Source organism: Sesamum indicum, linkage group LG12, assembly GCF_026168435.1.
Source record: "Sesamum indicum cultivar Baizhima isolate 11 linkage group LG12, ASM2616843v1, whole genome shotgun sequence".
NCBI classification, from domain to species: Eukaryota; Viridiplantae; Streptophyta; class Magnoliopsida; order Lamiales; family Pedaliaceae; genus Sesamum; species Sesamum indicum.
Genome location: NC_142668.1, coordinates 8,027,334 through 8,045,256, shown reverse-complemented (window position 1 = coordinate 8,045,256; position 17,923 = coordinate 8,027,334). Strand labels below are relative to the sequence as shown.

At 32.9% G+C, this 17,923-nt stretch overlaps 2 protein-coding genes across 2 annotated transcripts; one reads left to right on the top strand and one right to left on the bottom strand.

Annotated features, from left to right (window-relative positions):
* Positions 1 to 7,745, top strand: LOC105178555 (protein kinase and Mad3-BUB1-I domain-containing protein). The gene is made up of 15 exons (XM_011102050.3): positions 1 to 182; positions 280 to 430; positions 766 to 923; positions 1,027 to 1,117; positions 1,572 to 1,682; positions 1,773 to 1,860; positions 3,167 to 3,270; positions 3,367 to 3,438; positions 3,514 to 3,603; positions 3,683 to 3,840; positions 6,332 to 6,392; positions 6,481 to 6,615; positions 6,712 to 6,833; positions 6,992 to 7,207; positions 7,582 to 7,745. The coding sequence occupies exons 1-14, from the start codon at positions 100 to 102 to the stop codon at positions 7,179 to 7,181; spliced, it is 1,614 nt and encodes a 537-aa protein (XP_011100352.1). The 5' UTR covers positions 1 to 99; the 3' UTR covers positions 7,182 to 7,207; positions 7,582 to 7,745.
* Positions 7,746 to 10,203: 2,458 nt separating this feature from the next.
* Positions 10,204 to 12,701, bottom strand: LOC105178556 (squamosa promoter-binding-like protein 4). The gene is made up of 2 exons (XM_011102051.3): positions 12,078 to 12,701; positions 10,204 to 10,682 (listed from the first exon to the last, which is right to left on the bottom strand). The coding sequence occupies exons 1-2, from the start codon at positions 12,437 to 12,439 to the stop codon at positions 10,493 to 10,495; spliced, it is 552 nt and encodes a 183-aa protein (XP_011100353.1). The 5' UTR covers positions 12,440 to 12,701; the 3' UTR covers positions 10,204 to 10,492.
* Between the last annotated feature and the right edge of the window lie 5,222 nt (positions 12,702 to 17,923).

Below are 17,923 nucleotides of genomic sequence, written 5' to 3'. Positions count from 1 at the left end.
AATTTTGAATACACTTTCCCGCCGCTTTCAGATTTCAAAAAATCAAGACATAGTTTCTACTTCTCTTTCCGTTCTCACAGAGAAAGAACTGAGACATCCATGGCCGTCGTTTCGAGGAATCCGGAGGACATGTCCAAACCTTCCTTCTCCGCTGCTGATGATCCTCTCCTACCTTGGCTGCGGTAGCTCTTCTACTTCAATTACTTGCATACAGTTTCGAATTCTTTGCAAGAAATAAATTTTCCTTTTACTTAAATGTTTCGAGTTCTACAAATTCAGATCCATTCACAAGGCACTGCTAAGTCAAGATTCAAGCCAGCTGAACAATTCCACTGACTTCGACTTGCTCGTATCAAATTGTATTAACAACTTCAAGTCCGATCCGCGGTACCGAGACGACGTCAGATATCTGAAGATTTGGTTCCTCTATGTAATGTTTACTCCTCTTGATGGACCTCTATTATTTTGAGCGTACATTCCAATTCGTGGTTATGTGATTGTGTTTCTGAATTTATTTTTAAAAAGATTATGGTGTTCATTTGAATTCACGTTTTCACTGATGGTTTTCTGGAATGGGTTTTGTTCCCTATCGAATTTATATTCTAATTTTGTTAATTCGTGGTAATGTCTTTTTTCCTTTGTAATTATGATGAACTTACGTTGTCATTGTCAGTTTGCAGATTCGGATTCACATTTTAGCTCGCGTTGTTGTGGATGTGTTTTTATCTTTTTTAATGAAATTTGTGTTTTCCTATACAACATCAGATGGATGGTAGTTCCGATTATGAAAGGATTTTCAGAGAAATGGAGGAGCGCAGAATTTGTATACACAAAGCTCTGCTTTATGAATCATTTGCCTTGTTTTTGGAAGCAAAAGGCAGGTTGATTGATGCTTGTATGATTTATCACCTTGGCATCTCAAGGTTCTTGAACTTCTCTTAATGTTGACACATTTTCCTGTATTTCTGATATTAAGTTGACTTCTTTCTTAATCATCATGAAAATATGGGTGTTCTTTAATTTCAGAAATGCTGAGCCACTGGGGAGACTGAAGAAAGCACAGGTGCTTTTTCTTGAGAGAATGTCCGAAACAGTAATTAATGAATCATTTCAAAAGGTATGCCTGAACTTTTCTTTTGTTAATCTGGTGATAGGTTCTACATATGACCTATCAGGGATACTGCCTTCCTTTTTATATAAATGGTTATCAACTATGAGACACTTTAACTGTCCCGCCCGATAAACTTCTTTGAGACATTTGTGCTACCAGTTGTCATCGCGTGTTTCCTTATTTTGGGATGGTCGTGTGTAACTTTTCCGCTTTTCTCGACGAATAACCCTCCTTTGTCTTTTTTTTAGAGGTAAACAAAAAATATTTGTGTCTTTGCCTATTATATGAAATGGAAAGAAATTACAATGCCACTGGCGCCCATGATTCCCTTGAGTATCATTTAACTAAACCAGTTGCAATTGGTTTTACACATTTCTTCCTTTGGACATTACTTTTGCAACAATGTTCAAATCTATTCAAACATCAATATGATCCAGGTTGCGTTCCACCTATTGTACAGATAAAGAATGGCGTTTCTGCAGAGAGTGGTGAAAAATTTGTTAACCCGTGGTCTGTTGCAACCCTCAAAAACTTACTGCAGAAGATGAATTCTCAAGTTGTACATTATGAGGTGAGTCATTTTGGTGATTAGTTTCTATAAATTTGATTTGGAATTTTGTGCTTAATTCCTAAGATAGAAAAGCTGCACATACATTTTCAGGGATACCATCCAAGTAACAGAGCGTATCCTGGAAAGGTCGCATTATCCTCCTTGCTGAAATCAGCTAGGAATAAAACCATTGATATAGGTAACTCAATCATGTTTACACCCATACGCACTAACAATGCCATAAGCACATTTAATCATAGCAGTTTTCACTAGCTACTGCCTGCTGTGAATGGCTAACCTATACTAAGCTACACATGAAAGTAATGCGCATGTAAAATAATACTGAAAGGCTAATAATTTGCCTGTTATCCAAGGTCATGTTACTTATACTATCATCTAGCTCATTTGATCAAGGAACTGGACAGCCTTTTATCAAGAGTCGGTCTTTCTGCAGTAGTGAATAAATAATATGATCATTCAGTTCAATCTTCAATTGGCAATAAAGCATTTAATATACCTCTGTATACTATACAACAATCGGGCTCGACTGAGGTTTCTATGTCAGTGAATAAAGAGTTACTGGATATTTCCAAATTTCCATTCTTTTCCAACAATCAGTAACACATGTGAATTGAAATAAACAAATGACATGTCATATTCATAAATTCATGTAGACATGTATAAGCAAACCAATATCATTGATATTGTGCATCTAGTGATAATTGTTCTAGACGTTTTTCATACTCTTCTAGTTGCAATTAGCTTTTTTGTGAAGGACATTGATAATTTAGACCATTTAGTTATTAAGAGAATAGCTGCTGCTGTTGCTGCTTACACCTTTTTTTGTATATTTGAAAACCATATGTTCTTTAGGTATGGGTCAGGGGTAGAATTAACCAGTTTAGCATCTTAAATGACCAGAGTACCGGGAGGCACCTGGGTACCAGAATTATAAAAAAGGAGCTACCTAGGAGCAAGTAAATGGTGGCTACTACTACCTCACTTAGGAGGCCTGACCCTATCTGTTCAGCGAGCTTTGCATATCACATGTTTTATGAGCTTTGAGCCATATTACTTAGAGGTAATATCTTGAGGATAAATCAGAGTCTAGAAGAAATTAAACTCTTAATACTTCTATTAGAGGCCACAGTAACTAAAAAATGATGAGTGTCAAATAACTACCTTTTGCCCTTCCTTTGAACACCTTAGTTCAACCGTCAGATTCAATTAAATAAAACTGCCTGATTTGTGGATAAAGGATAACTGAAAAACCTGCTCTCTAGCAATCTCTTAGTCTTTTTTCTGATCACATCTACACGACTTTAATCACCATTGGTAAGATAAGAAAAGCCACATTCTATTTCAAGTTATAATGACATGGACCATAAGCAACACTAGCAAAATGCTAAGTGCAGGGTTCATTTTCATCTGTAACTACACTATTTCTTTCTATGTACCCTTTCGGAAGTTGATTTCAGTCTGGTTTCAATTCATGATATCTAAAGGTGGAGAGAAGTATCAGATCAAAGGCTGTGCAGGTCAGGGTGGATTTGCTCAAGTGTTCAAAGCATATGTGAACAGCAATCCTGATGATGTTGTTGCCCTTAAGGTAATTATATTTTGCGACTGCAGTAATCCTAGTTGGATTCAGTATTAGAAGATATTATTCTATTGAAATTCGATTGTCAACCTCCCAATCTGGCAGATACAGAAGCCACCCTTTCCTTGGGAATTTTACATGTACCGTCAACTTGACATGCGGATTCCAGAAAAGGAAGTATGTGAATATTGCAACATCTGTTACAACTGTGATACATAAAGCTCTAGCTCATAAAATTCATTTGTTTTTCAGAGGAAGAGTTTTGGTTTTGCTCACAGATTGCATCTCTATTCGGACTACAGTGTGCTGGTCTCCGATTATTTAGCTCATGGAACACTTCAGGTTCACTTCTAATTATTTGATCGATTTTCAAATTAAAAATGCCCTCCCTTGTGCTCAGTTGATATTAAATATTGTGTAGGATGCCATAAATTCTAATGTGGTCATCGGTGGGTCCATGGAAGAAGTACTATGTATTTATTACACCATAGAGATGCTTCAAATTCTTGAAACTCTGCATGAAGCTGCAATTATCCATGGTGATTTCAAACCTGATAATTTGCTGATTCGGTATTCCAGGTAATTAATGTTATCGAATGGCCAACTGGAGCCCATTTGTCATTTATGAATAAAAGTAGAACTCCTGAACCTGGGTGAAGTTTGCTGAATAATGCCTTTTGCCTGATTCATTTGGTTATCTTTTTAGGGACAATTACACTGCATTTCACGAGGTTTAGCGTAGTTATGCGTAATTTTTTTGTGATTTGGAAAATTACATCTAGTATCGTTTGCTACTGTTTAATAAATAAGTTTTATTTATTAGTCAAAATCCATCAGATTTACTGATATTAACAAAACAATCAGAAAAAAAAATCTATATTTACCAATGATTGATTTATTACTGATTTATTGCAGGTCGAATAAATTTTTTTATGATCAAATTATCCTCATACGTTTTCATGCGTTAATGCATGTAAGGAGTATCTTCACCGTTATAAGCTTAGTTTAGTCGAAAAATTTTTTGTGTGACCTGTAATAAGTTGGTAATAAATTAATCGAGGGAAATATTAATTTTCACTCAAATTTTTTGGTAATATTACCAATCCAGTGAAATTTTGACTAACGGAGGAACTTATTTGTTAAATAAAAGCATATTTCAGGAATGTTAGATATAATTTCCCAAACTACAAAAGATTTGTATGTAATTATATTAATTATCTTTTCTTTATGAGATTTACTAGCGTTATTTTTATTGGGGAGCATTTTGTCAATAGGTACTCAAATAAAATTCTTCTGGATGCCTTTAACCTTTCTTCTTCCCAGATAACACTAGCTCAAAGATGTCTAATTATCAGGGATGATAAAAGAAATTAAAACCGCCCATAATCGCCAGTATCAAATGAATTGAACCGTTTTGTATGATCTTTTTTTTTCTTAGATCAAAATTCTAAATTTAAAGTACAATTGTGCTGTACTATTGGCTTGGTTTTAATTTAATTTTTTTTTAAAAAATAGAATGGCACCTCTAATATAATTAAATTTTCAAATTATACATAATAATTTTATAAAATAATTAATTTTTTAGAATTTTATATTCAAATTATATAAGCCCAAAATCTATATATTATCAAAAATACATATTACAGAGTTCATTTTTATGAAATTTATATTTGGACTTTATACAAAAAAAAATATTTAATATTTTAAGCCCATTCAAATTTTAAGACCATTTGATGATTGTCTTAGTTTTTCATCCATTTTTCTCAATATTTTTCTCCCCCTTTTCCTCTTCTCTCTTTTCCCTCTTACTGCCAGCTTTGTTCTTTTTTTTTCTGCTTTTTATCACTGTTCTCTCTAAAATTGATTCTTAACCTTTGTTGGATTAAGTGTTTCCTTGTGGGATTATTATATATATTTTTGTATTTTAATTACTTAAAGTTGTGAAGAGTGATGGTGATTTATGATGCATAATGTTGGTCTTTCTTGCTTACTACATACAAACACTTGTTTTATTTTTTAATTTTTGTTAGTCTCAACGTCTTATTTTTGTTATAAATATTAAAATTGCCAAATATCAAAAAATTCACAAATTTGATTTTAATTTTAAAAATGACAATTTAAAAAATTATTTTATTAAAACCACTAATAATAATTTGATTTGGAAATAATTTTAAAAATATGGAAACGGCACTGTGACTAACCTACTATTATCCAGCTTTTTAACTCCTGCAATTTGACTGTTCTCATTAAACTACTAGTGACTAGGCTGGTACATTGCTCAATATTTTGCGTTAACTACAAGTGAAAGTTGCAATACAACAAGTTAATGAAGTTCCTCAACCTGAAATCTTCAGAAAAATAAAAAAATAAAAGAAAGGAAGGAAGAAATCTTCCGATGAGTATCACGTGTCATATGTGGAATAATGTGCAAAATTCTTGCTATAATATTGGTCGTTTTTACCACTAAAATATTTCCAAATCCTTACTATTGTGGAAATAATTGGTCTTGATGTTCAGTGCCAGAAAAGAGAGTAAGGCTTTTTTTCGTTTGAACTTAGTTGCTTCTTTGCTTTTATCATTTCCCAAATGCATATATTACTAGCTTAAGGCTGTATTATGTCTTCCAGAAAAGAGCTTTAGGTAGCTACACATTCTGCCTTATGTCATCTTGTTGTTTCAAAGAGACAAACTTAAGGAAATTCCAAGAATTTGAACTACTATGGGTGCAATGGGAAAACTTTGTGAACTACACTACTGGGTATGATATGCCCGAGGCACGTATGCAGAAATTTCTTTCAAGAAGTTATGATCTGAAAATATCATAAGTGCACTTTCCAGTCTATCACATGGACAGCTTCAACTATTACCTATTAATATGTTTGTGATTCAAGGGTTAGGGATGTGTTCTGAATCATTAGACTTGTCTGGGCATGCATTCTACTCCAAAGCCTGTTTACTCGAAGGATAGTAAATATGGTTCCTGTAATATCCAATGTTCATATAAGCCGGAAGTTCCAGATGATTCGAGTAGCTCAAGTCTTATGCTGTAGCTATTACTATGTGATAACAGGGATGATCCAACAGAAAATGAAAAAGAAATCCGCCAGCGAACAGGACCTTGGCGTGATCAGGTAATTTATTTAATGTCTTAGGCATCAAGCATACCAAACTAACATTGGTACATTGTCAAGTATCATGATTCATGGTTCTATAATTCAGGGGCTATGCCTTGTCGACTGGGGAAGAGGAATAGATCTGAGTCTCTTTCCCAGAAACACCAAATTCATGGGAGACTGTCGAACTTCTGGCTTTCGTTGTATCGAGATGCAAGAAAATAAGCCTTGGACATTTCAGGTAGCTTAGGTCTTGACATAATTAAGCTTTTCTAAGGATCTGGATTCATACGACACATATTTCATAATTATTTTTTACATTTTGCCGGTATGTTAGGTGGACATGTATGGGCTGTGTGTTATAGTTCATATGATGCTTCATAATTCCTACATGGAGATTGAAAAAAGAGCATCTCCTGACGGAACCTACATTTACCAGCCCAAATCACATTACAAGCGGTTAGTACTTCCTCTTCAATACATTTTATTAACTCCATTGCAGAACTGTATCACCATTTTTCCCATTGGTTTCCCAATCTCCAGACATCTTAAGGGTACCGCTATGAATATCATATCCTGTAATTGTGAATCCGTCTTGTTTATCGTCTTATATTCAGATATTGGAATGTTGATCTTTGGAAAACTTTGTTCGCAAAGTTACTTAACGTTGATCCGGGTGAAGATCACAAGAAGTTGTTGCAGTCTCTGAGGGAATCGTTCCAGGGGTACATGTGCTCTGATCCAAAGCTGATCAAAAAGCTGAAGCAATTATTGGTGAAACAAAAAACATCCTTATGTTCAGCTTAGTCCATCAGTATCGTTTAGAATGACTGGTACGTCTTTTATGTTGCAATTATTATTTAGGCATGATTACATTGACATAAGTTGAGGCTGAACTCTTTTGTAATATGTTTAAACCTCATCTGGTGCTTAAAGCTAACTTATCATAGATAAGATATGATGATCTGAGGAACTCTTTTGCAATATGTTTAAACCTCATCTGGTGCTAAAGCTAACTTATCATAGATAAGATATGATGATATGAGGAACTCTTTTGTAATATGTAACTTTTTTAAATCTTATAATTTATTGTTTTATCTTTTAATCTCATGTCTTTTGTCGTTATTCATTATCCTTGAATCAAGTTATATAAGATAGGCTTCTCATTAATAATTTTTGGTTCTCATTTATTTTGTTCTTGTTGCAGTGTACAGGCTATGATGGGAGAGCCACATTGGAATGTTTTATAGGACTTGGTGTTGCAAGAAAAGTTGAGGAAAGTGGGCATGCAGCTGAAACCATAAGCTGCTGAGCAAACATGTATCAGAAAACTAAGACCAATTATCTTGGAATGGGGTTTGGTTTAAAGTATTTGAAAGTATAGAAGTTTAAATCCTCAATAACAAGATCTCACGAGCAGTTCACGCACACACTACTTCAACAAATAAAAAATATTAATATACATTTATTAAGGGTGTGAAGGGTTTAGACCCATGGATTCAATCCAACTCAATTAGTTTTGGTTGGATTGGATTAGTTATAAATTAAGTACGTGCTTTAAACTAAAAAAGTTTGTTCCTAATACCATTACTAAAATAATTTTTATATATGTGTTTCTAAATAAGATTGATCGTTTTTAAAACTGTTTCATTTAAAAAAATTATTTTTTTGACAAATTTAATATTAGGAATAGTTTTCATAGAGTTACAATTTTCGTCTCAAATAGGAATGGTTTTGCTTGAATTGTTTTTAAAATTTTGTAACATCATTTGTAAGGATGATTTTCAATCATTCCAAAAATCGCTTCAAATAAGTTTGGTGTTCTGCAAACCGTTCCAAAGAAAAAAAGGTTGTTTCTAAATTTGTTCCAAATCCCGCTTTTTTTTTATAGTGTATGTCTATAGCTTTGAATTGTCTTTTGGATCTTTCTTAGATTATGAGAGATTTTTAAGGTATTTGACTTGAGTTTTTTCCAATCAGTTTCTCTTGTCATAATTTTAAGAGTTATATTGTTTGAGGAATTTACCTAATCCAGCTTTGTTGCCATTCTACCATGGATCTTGATGGATTATAGGCGTTTCACTACATTTTTTGGTAGTGCTCGTTGGACATGGAAATTCTGCACCAGTTTCTCTTCTTTCGGAATAAGTCTCCAATCTATTTTTTTTTTGGTCTTGTGTCTAGCATCTTGAGAAATTTCATGAAGGAATTACTTTTCCATATTCCCAAAGTGTGAAAATATTCTCTATTTCCATTATAAGTTGAATGTTCATTCAGTTGCATATTTTAAAAAGTGATTAAAACCGCCAGTCTTAAATTTAAAGGACCAAAAATGCCACCCCCTTAGTTACAAGATCAATTTTGCAATTTTTTTTCTCCAAATAATCGTAATAAATAGTTATTAATTACGACCATGCAATGTTGTTGATCGTGACTTTTGCAGTGGTGGCTATAACATTTTTCATAGTTAAAAGCATGACAAATATTTTTATCACACCTCTTATCTACGGAAAATAATTTTTTTATATTGAAAAAACTACATTATGTTTGGATTTGTGTTTTAGTTGTTTTGTTTTTGTGTTTTGGAAATAGAGAGAGAAAAATAGAGATAAGTGAGTGTGTGTTGAAAATAGATGATATGTTTGGATTTGTGTTTTGGAAAAATTTAAAATATTTTAAAATAAGTGATGTAGGTTTGATATTGGGGTTTGGGAGACAAAAATTACTGTTCATTGTCAAATCATATATTTTTATATATATTTTATATATAAATATGTATATATATAAATATTTTATGTTTAATGTTGTACTTTTGGGAGACAAAAATTACTGTTTACTGTCACATCATGTCTGTTTTATATTATGTATATATATAAATGTGTATATATATATTATATATAGAAAGTTGAAAAACAGAAAAATACGCAGATAAGGTGTAAAAACACAAAAACAAACATTGAATGTGTTTTATCTTGTTTCGGGAAATGCGAAAACACAAAACCAAACAAACCCCTAGATTTTTGTATCGATTTTATTTAACCGTGGTTGATAATAGTAATTTACTATGATTTAGCCATAGCCATTAATATTCTGACAAACAGTATATTTTTTTTCCTAGTGGAACAAAGATGGTATGAATTTGCTAAAATGACCAAAAAAATGCAAATGCACATGACTAGTTAATTTGGTGCACTTTTCCTGTCATTTTAGCAAAATGACTTTTGTGTTCAATATGCAATTTTTTTTAAAAATTATACTATAAAATTGTTAAAAAAGATTTGTATAGGACTAAAATTTCCACCTCGTAGGAGTAAAATTACAATTTTGCAAGGTGGATTCATTTTGGTGAGAGATGGTAGTAGAGGTGTTCAATTCGATTAACCGAACCATATCAATTTTTCGGTTAACAAAAAACAGAACCGAACTAATCGGTTCGGTTCGGTTATAACCGAATATGTTTTTGATTAATTTGGTTTGGTTAATAACTGAATTATTGAATTCATAAGAAAACAAAAAGAATTCGTCAGTTAATTAATTTAATAGTTTTTATTTTTATATTTTAAATTAAAAATAAATAAAAATCAAATTATATTATTATAATATAAATACAAATTATATTTATATATATTAATATATTTTTAAAATTATAATATATCACATATATATATTTTTTAAATTTTGTTTATTCGTCGATACAGTTAACCAACTTAACCAAATAGTACTGACCGATTGTACTGATTTTTTAAAACAAAATAACCAAAAACCAAATAAAATTTTTTATTTGATTTTCGGTACGAACCAAAAATTTGATTCGACGGATTAATCGAAATTTAAAGACCCCTAAATGGTAGTATTTGTTTTATCGAAAATGAAGTAGATAAGCATAAGGATTGGGAGCTACACAATGCTGGATTTTGACACCAGCTAGAGCTAGTAGCCTGGTGCTGAATAGATATTGCTACTAAATTTTCCTTCAGCATATATATTGCCGACGGGGATGACAGAAGAGAGGGAGCTAGCATTTGATTGGAGCCATGATCTTAATTATCTGACAAGGGTATTTGTACGTAGTTCGAATTTTCTTGGACAGTGATCTCAATCCTTCCCGGCCCCTATCATCAAACATGTCCGCAAAAGATATCTTTCAACTGGCCACTGCCTGGAGTGTTGCCGCCCTTAATCCGGCTGCCGGTAGAGCCTTCCGCTTGAGTATTTTCTGTGGGGTTTTTCCTCCTCCTCTCATTGTGGCCAGCCAAACGCCTCCGGCAGCTCCTCTTGGCTTCGTCAAACTCCGACAGCTCATGAAATCTGCAGGTCAAGTCATAATAATCTATGAAAAACTGAGAATGTAATGATCCAAATTGATGAGTTATTCAACAAAGCATGGCGAGAAGAAAGGTGAAATTCAGGCATTTAGTAGAACAAGCAGCATCGCTTTTCTCATCAGAAAGAAGTCGCAGTAAATTTACATGCAAATGTGACTGGATTTATGAACTTGAACATTATATTACTTGACAAAGATCATGGGCCAACACCAATGAAGACAAGCAGCCCTCCTTGACTAATATTTACACTTCAATATTCTCACTTGAGTCATGAACTAGTTTTTGACAAAATTCCATGAAAAAATGTATATCTCAAGAGCATACCGCATTCAGTTTTCTTCTTCACACACAGATACATGAGCAGAATCTTCATGCAGCTGAACATATATGGGATAGTCATTAAGCACAGGTTGAGTTTATCTTGGTTTGATTTTATTTTTTTAGTTATGTAATTATAACTATTTTTTCATTTTGGCCCTGTAACATACTAGGGTAGCTTGCAATTTAGTCCTACATGCTTTTCAATTTTGTGTTTCGGGATAAAATTGGTTGGAATATTCAAAGTTGGCTAGAAAATGATGAAAAGTGGCACTTTCCAATCAACTTTGAAAATTCCGACCAATTTTAACCTGAAATCGTAAAAATTAAAAGCATATATATATAAGACTAAATTGCTACTTATAGGACAAAAATATCAAAAAGACCATAATTACAGCACAAAAAATACATTTAAACTGAACTATCTTACCAAATGCTAATAGTTACTAAGATTACATCAAAATGCACAAACTCCTCCCACCTCTTGCATTGCAAATATACTCTCTGAGCAGATATTAGTGTAATGTATTTCAAGGAATATTTATATAAACTTTTATCATTAAATAGGAAGTGTACCTATAAGTAAACTACAAATTAAAAGAGTGTATAAAAAATACAAAAAATATTTGTATATTTAAACGTAACCTTGAGGGGCGTCAATAATTTACGCCTACGTACTAATTAAAAGAAAGAGTCAAACCCATAGAAAATGATCATAGGTATCATAATTAGAAGCTGCACTAGTCATCAATTGGACTAATCCTAAACTATAAAAGGGAATAGAACAGTCAGAAGAATTTTTTATTAGGGCAAAGCTGGGGGACCCAAGATTTTAATGAAAGACTCAAGAAATCAAACATTAGTCAACTAAAACAACTATTGTACATATATATATGACCATTTATGATATGGATGACAAACTCAAAACTGATACAAAAAGCAAGGAAACAATGAACAAAACCAAATCAAATCCACGTTAAACCAAAAATAGTACTAAAACTGACGGTGCAAATTTCTTGATAAGTTCTGACTGAAAAAGGATTAGAAAGAATGCTGGAACCTGCTGCATTGCTGGCAAAACCTCTGCCGGATTCCGGCCACAACCACCACCTGAGCCTTGGCGTGGTGCTCGCAGACCTTGTGCAGCCGGTGGTAAGTCTTTGCTTCACTCAGATCAGCGGAGCACTTCTCAGCCTGGCAGCTCTTGGTTGAAATTGCACCACTACCGCCGCCACCAGCAGATCCTTTTCTCGTGGAGGAGCCGCCGGTCGCGCCCCTCTTCCTCTTATCATCCTGATCAGCTGCACCACCTCCTCCCATGATCAACTCATCATCTTCCGACTCTGCGGCACCATCTTTCTTCATCTTTCCCTTCATGGGCTTAGGCTTGAGTCCACTAATTCTATAAATATTGGCTTCCATGACAAGTGATCAAACGATGGAGGACTTGAAGAGTATGTTTGGTGGTGGGGTAATGGGAATTTTGCTAGGAAAGGTGGAAAGCTGGAGAGGGATGTGTGAGGACCACAATCTCCATTCTTTTTTGTGTTTATAGTTTGTATCTACATGTGTATGTATGTATGGGCCGGGATGAGGAATTTCAAGAACAAGTATATGTCTTTCTTCATGTGTATGTGGGGAAGCTACGTAGTGAGTGTGTGGAAGAAGATCACATCAACGACAATGACTTGGGATTGTAATCCATGTAACCATGGCTTAGTTTTAATGTTAGTAATCCCTTTGTTTTTGTTCTATATAACTAATGAAATAAGGGGAAATCAAAATTTTCGTCCTATAAATTTGATCTGAATTTATTTTGATTTTTGATCTTTGACAATATTATATTTAATCTATTTATCAATTTTGCGTAGATTTAATCCTTTAGCCTAATTTATGACTCTTTTGCCCATTTGATGATAAAGGTTAATAGTCCATCCTAATGCTTTAAGTGTAATATAACAATATTTCTTCAATAAATGTAGACTCTTATACCATTCTAGGCGAACATTAGCTACGAGATGCAAATGAATTGATATATATGAACTAAAATCACTCTTGAAAAGCGGTGTAGGGGTAAAACTGTCAGAAATTTGATCAAAGCACTAAAATTAAGTCATTTTGAAATTTATCAGACTAAAACTAAAACGGGTAAATTTAAAGGATTAAAATTAATAGCAGACAAACTTAAAGGACTAAATAAATAATTTTTCCATGAAATAATTTAGTTGACGTGAGTATATTTTATGAAGGTCTTATCAAGATCTTCTCATAGAATATTTTTACAATTTTCAGACAAGCTTTGGACTTGTTTATAACTTTTATTTACAACCCGATCTTGGTGCATTCAAAATCCTAATATGTATGGACTCACCGTGATTAATTAATTATTTTAGTATCTGTGGTTCACATAAAATCATACATTTCAGAGAAATCTATAAATGACAGCCCCTCCATACAACAGGTATAATTTTTTTCTGCCTTATATTTTTACGACCTTCCTTATTAGTTCTTTTAAGAGAAATAGTATTGTCTTGTAATTTAGGGTCTTTTAACTTGGTCCGATAATTTTCAAAAAGTAGCACTTTTGGTCCTTGTTATGACACATTTCCGTTAGATATTTAACACAAACGACCGTCAAAGTTATGGAGCCAAATGTGATAATTCCGTAACCAATAAAAACAAAAGTATATAAGCCTTAACAACAATTTTTTAAGCACTTGTGCATTTCTCATTAAAATATCAATCTAATGAACTACAAAATTGGATTGTGCGATCTTGATTCTGCTACAATCCCTCGACGTCGTATATTAGAAGTGTGTTCTTTACAGAAAGCATTTGGTTCTATATGCCACTGCATTATGATGTCACAGCTTCACATCATCGTATGCTTGTTAGGGCATGTAATAAACTTATAAGTTCTTTTTTGGTTTAATACGATTTATTTCTTATAATATTATAAATGATTAAAACATAATTTACTATTTTATGTTTTTTAATATGAAAAAATTTACTTCTTTATACTTAAAAAATATGAGGTAAATTGCTATTTTTTTAAAAAAAAATAATTTGCTCATTTATAATATCACAAAAGAATTGCTTGTATTTTTTCCGTTGTCTTTTATTGCCTGCAATCTATGCACTGAGTGTCGAACTTCATTCATTAAGCTGTATATTTTGGCTTCTTCATTGATTGAATCATCTCCCATACCTTGGCTTGCAATATCCTTAAATAAGAACTTCTGAAAAATAAGGTATGCTCAATTACAGTTCGCGGACGTAATGCAATTTACCTCATATGATATTATAAATAAATAATTTATCCTTCTATGATTAAAAAAAAAATTATTAACATTTACACCTTTACGCTTTTTAAAATAAAACAATCTACCTCCTCATCTAAGTAGGCAAATTGCTTCATTTTAAAAAACGCATAAAAAATGCAGGAGGGTAAATTGCTGCATTTTGAAAAATACAATGAGATAAATTGCTATATATTTTTTTTCATATAGGGGTAATTTGCTCATTTACAATATTATAGGGGGATTGCTTGCATTTTTGTTTTTCTACGGTTTGAATATGATAAATTAAATAGAATTTGAGATATACTAAATTTCCTAGTTAAATCACCCTTTTCTCCTTAATTTCTCATGATTTAGATGATATGTTGGTTTATAGTGGAGTCACAGAGTTAACCATATGATCTGAATCCGAATTAGGTTAAATTCTTTAAAATCTAGAATCAGATCCAAAATCTTTTCAGAAAGGCTCAATTATAATTCTCTGATTTTTAAGTTAATAAGATCATATGAAAGTTAAGTTTGTAAAGATATCATACGTAGCAAAAATTGTAATTGGAACATGAAAGAAGTGCATTTATAATTTTTTTTTTGTCATAATAATAAATTTTATAATTTAATAGTAACTATTAATTTGTAAAATTTGTTATTAGCAAGAAGGTTGTGTATAACAATAATTAGTAATATATATAGTGATGATCTAGTGATATTGAATAATTATATGTTTATTATATTGCATTGCCGCTAAGTTGCTACATATGTGTTACTAATTATCCAAAGTGACAACTTTATGCATAATTCTTGTCGCTAATAATTGTACAGTAACAAGATCAAACGTGTTGTCAGTTAATATATATTTTCATTACCAACTTTAAAATTAACACTTAATATTTTGCGGACTAAACATTTTTTTTCTCCTGTAATTAGGCCTTTTCTTGTTTTCGTCTTTAACTTTTTAGGGTAGTATTTTAGTCTTGTACTCTTGTATACTTTTTAATTTTCACAACATCAATCCCTTTTTTTTTTTACCATAATTCACCTCCATCGGTGAAAAGGGTGAACACAGGTAAAAGAACGACTAAAATTATGAAAATTAAGCAGATGCAGAACGAAAATGCTACTCTAGAAAGCTGAAAGACCAAAAAAATCCAATAGGAACAATAGCCCTGATGTTTAAAGGTCATGTATATATGCACATGTATTTTCTCAGTAAAAATTTGACAGAAAAAAAAGGATTAAAATCACGAAAATTGAAAAAATAAACGACTAAAATGCTAGTCCAAAAAATAAAAAAAACATAAAAGCATCAAATAATCTATATTACACGACAAAAGAAATGCTTAATTCATATTTCTTATACTGTAAAAAAAAAAAAAAAAAAAACCATATAGCAAGATTTCAACAAAACCTCCTAACATCTAGCACGAGAGCATCAAGAATTCATTCACAAATAAAAGTGACAAAAAGAAAGAAAGAAAATAAAATAAAAAAGCAAAGTAGAATCAAAGTTAGCTAATGCCCCGTGAGTGGGGACTGGGTGGCCCCCTACACATAGTTAAATAAAGAGGAAAATGTTAGGTTTGCACAATTCATAAGAAGACCGGACCCTTTAGTATACTGCATGGGACGATCCTGTTGTGTAGGTCCTGATTTCGTGGGCAATATCAAGACCAGTTCCCATCACTTGCACTCTACTGATTGGTCTGGTCTGAACCAATTTCCATATACTTTCTTGAATTTTCATGTGTTGGTCAATCAAAGATCGAAACGTGGTTGAGTTCACTTCCATCAGATGCAGTGGGAAAATTGTTGTTTGTGTCCTTTTAGAGGGGGACGGTACGATTCTCATTACAGTGGTGGGGATGGGAATAGCACTGAGTGGCAGATGAAGCCAACCAATTTGGGGTTCTCCCGTGTACCATGTGATGCTGAAATCAAGTCTATTGGGGTCCAACAACTGTACCGCCAGAGAGTACAAAGCTTTGGTGAAAGCATATTTGTGCACAGTGCTTGTTTAGTTTGCTATTGTATACATGGAATTGGGATTATGGTTCAAAGTCGCAGTATAGGCGGTAATATCGGTGGTTGTTGTTATATATCGGTTGCGGCATATCGGAATATTATTGGGCGGTACGAAATAAATGTGTTATGCAATGATTAGAAAATTCTCAAAGTTAGTAAGAAAAAGATAACAACACATCACAAATTACTATATAATATTACAAACCAAAAGTTTTATAATATAATTATTTTGATAAAATTAATTATAGAAATGCTTAAGATATACATACATAATCGAAAGAAAATGGATTGCCAGTGGAGTTCAAAGTTATTTGAAAATCTAGTGAGAAAAGATTGTCATTTTTCTTCCAGAAAAGTTCAAATTTATTGGTTCTTGGGGGACAATGTGTAATATGTGTTTGTTGTCTTCTGTTCTCTTTAGTATAATCATCAATTAGAAGTAAGTTAGAAGTTACAGTATAGCTTCATTCGGGAATACTAGTGAGGCTAAAACCTTGAAAATATATCCATGGGAGCATTACAGCTGGTTTGGTTCTTGAATTTTATGATCTCCTTTGTGTTGTCATGGAAGAAGTTGTAAGAAGGGCCTTTGATTCCTTGAGACACCATTATGCTTCGAAAATAGAATGGAGTCCACCATAACTTGTAAAGAATGATGGTTAAAGGCAACAATAATAGAAGGAAAACATACACTACACTAATGGTTCACCTCTCTAACTTGAATATCATCGATAACATCAGATATTATCGAATACGGGCGATAATATTGGATATTGTCGAAGATATCATGTCATCTCTGATGATATAGGATATCGGATGTTTTTATCGGCCGACATTCGATACTTTGACTCATGACTGGGATCGGGGTTTGAGTTCGAAATTATGTTAAGTTCTTGAGGTCTTCTAAGTTCTGAATCAGGTCCAAAGTTTTCAAAGTATCCTGCAACACAAGTTTGCAAGAACAATATAGGATAGGTTCTAATTATAGTTGTTTGATGTTTAAGTCAGCAAAACTATATGTTTTGTTCCACAGTATACAGAGGTCTACGTTGTAGGTCGTTCGCTTTAACCAAATTCTGAAAAATAGTCGCAAAAATTGATTTTTTTTCGCCTCATTTAGTCCCACCCCCAACTTTCATTAAAAAAAAGACTGCACCCACACGTGAAATACACGTGGCCGTTAGCGTTCGATAAAACATGGCTTTGAGACAAAAAAGGCTAGGCCCCCTAATTCTATGGGACAAAATATAATATATTCTTCACAAATTGCCTTATTTTGTATTTAATCATTAAATGAAACACGTCTATTATTAATCATCAAATGATAATCACGACGTAAATGATACTAAACAACAATTTTTATTCATCTTTGGCATATTCGTATGGATACAAAAATTAATGATAGATCAGCTTTTTACTACGCTACGTCAGAATATATGGCCCAATAACCTCTAGGCCCACGAGACAGAGCCCACTAATCTCACCAACCTGGTAAGGCCCACTCGAACCAAACCCGACCCATACCTAGTACCCGGTCCACTTCTCCACCTACTTAATCTCTAATCTAACCCTAGCAGCTTCATTTCTC

Coding starts and splice junctions, on each gene's coding strand:
- LOC105178555 (XM_011102050.3), top strand. CDS start 100: ATGGCCGTCGTTTCGAGGAATCCGGAGGACATGTCCAAACCTTCCTTC. Junction 431..765: donor TGAAGATTTGGTTCCTCTAT/GTAATGTTTACT, acceptor ATACAACATCAG/ATGGATGGTAGTTCCGATTA. Junction 3,439..3,513: donor TGCGGATTCCAGAAAAGGAA/GTATGTGAATAT, acceptor TTTGTTTTTCAG/AGGAAGAGTTTTGGTTTTGC.
- LOC105178556 (XM_011102051.3), bottom strand. CDS start 12,439: ATGGAAGCCAATATTTATAGAATTAGTGGACTCAAGCCTAAGCCCATG. Junction 10,683..12,077: donor TTTTGCCAGCAATGCAGCAG/GTTCCAGCATTC, acceptor CTTGACCTGCAG/ATTTCATGAGCTGTCGGAGT.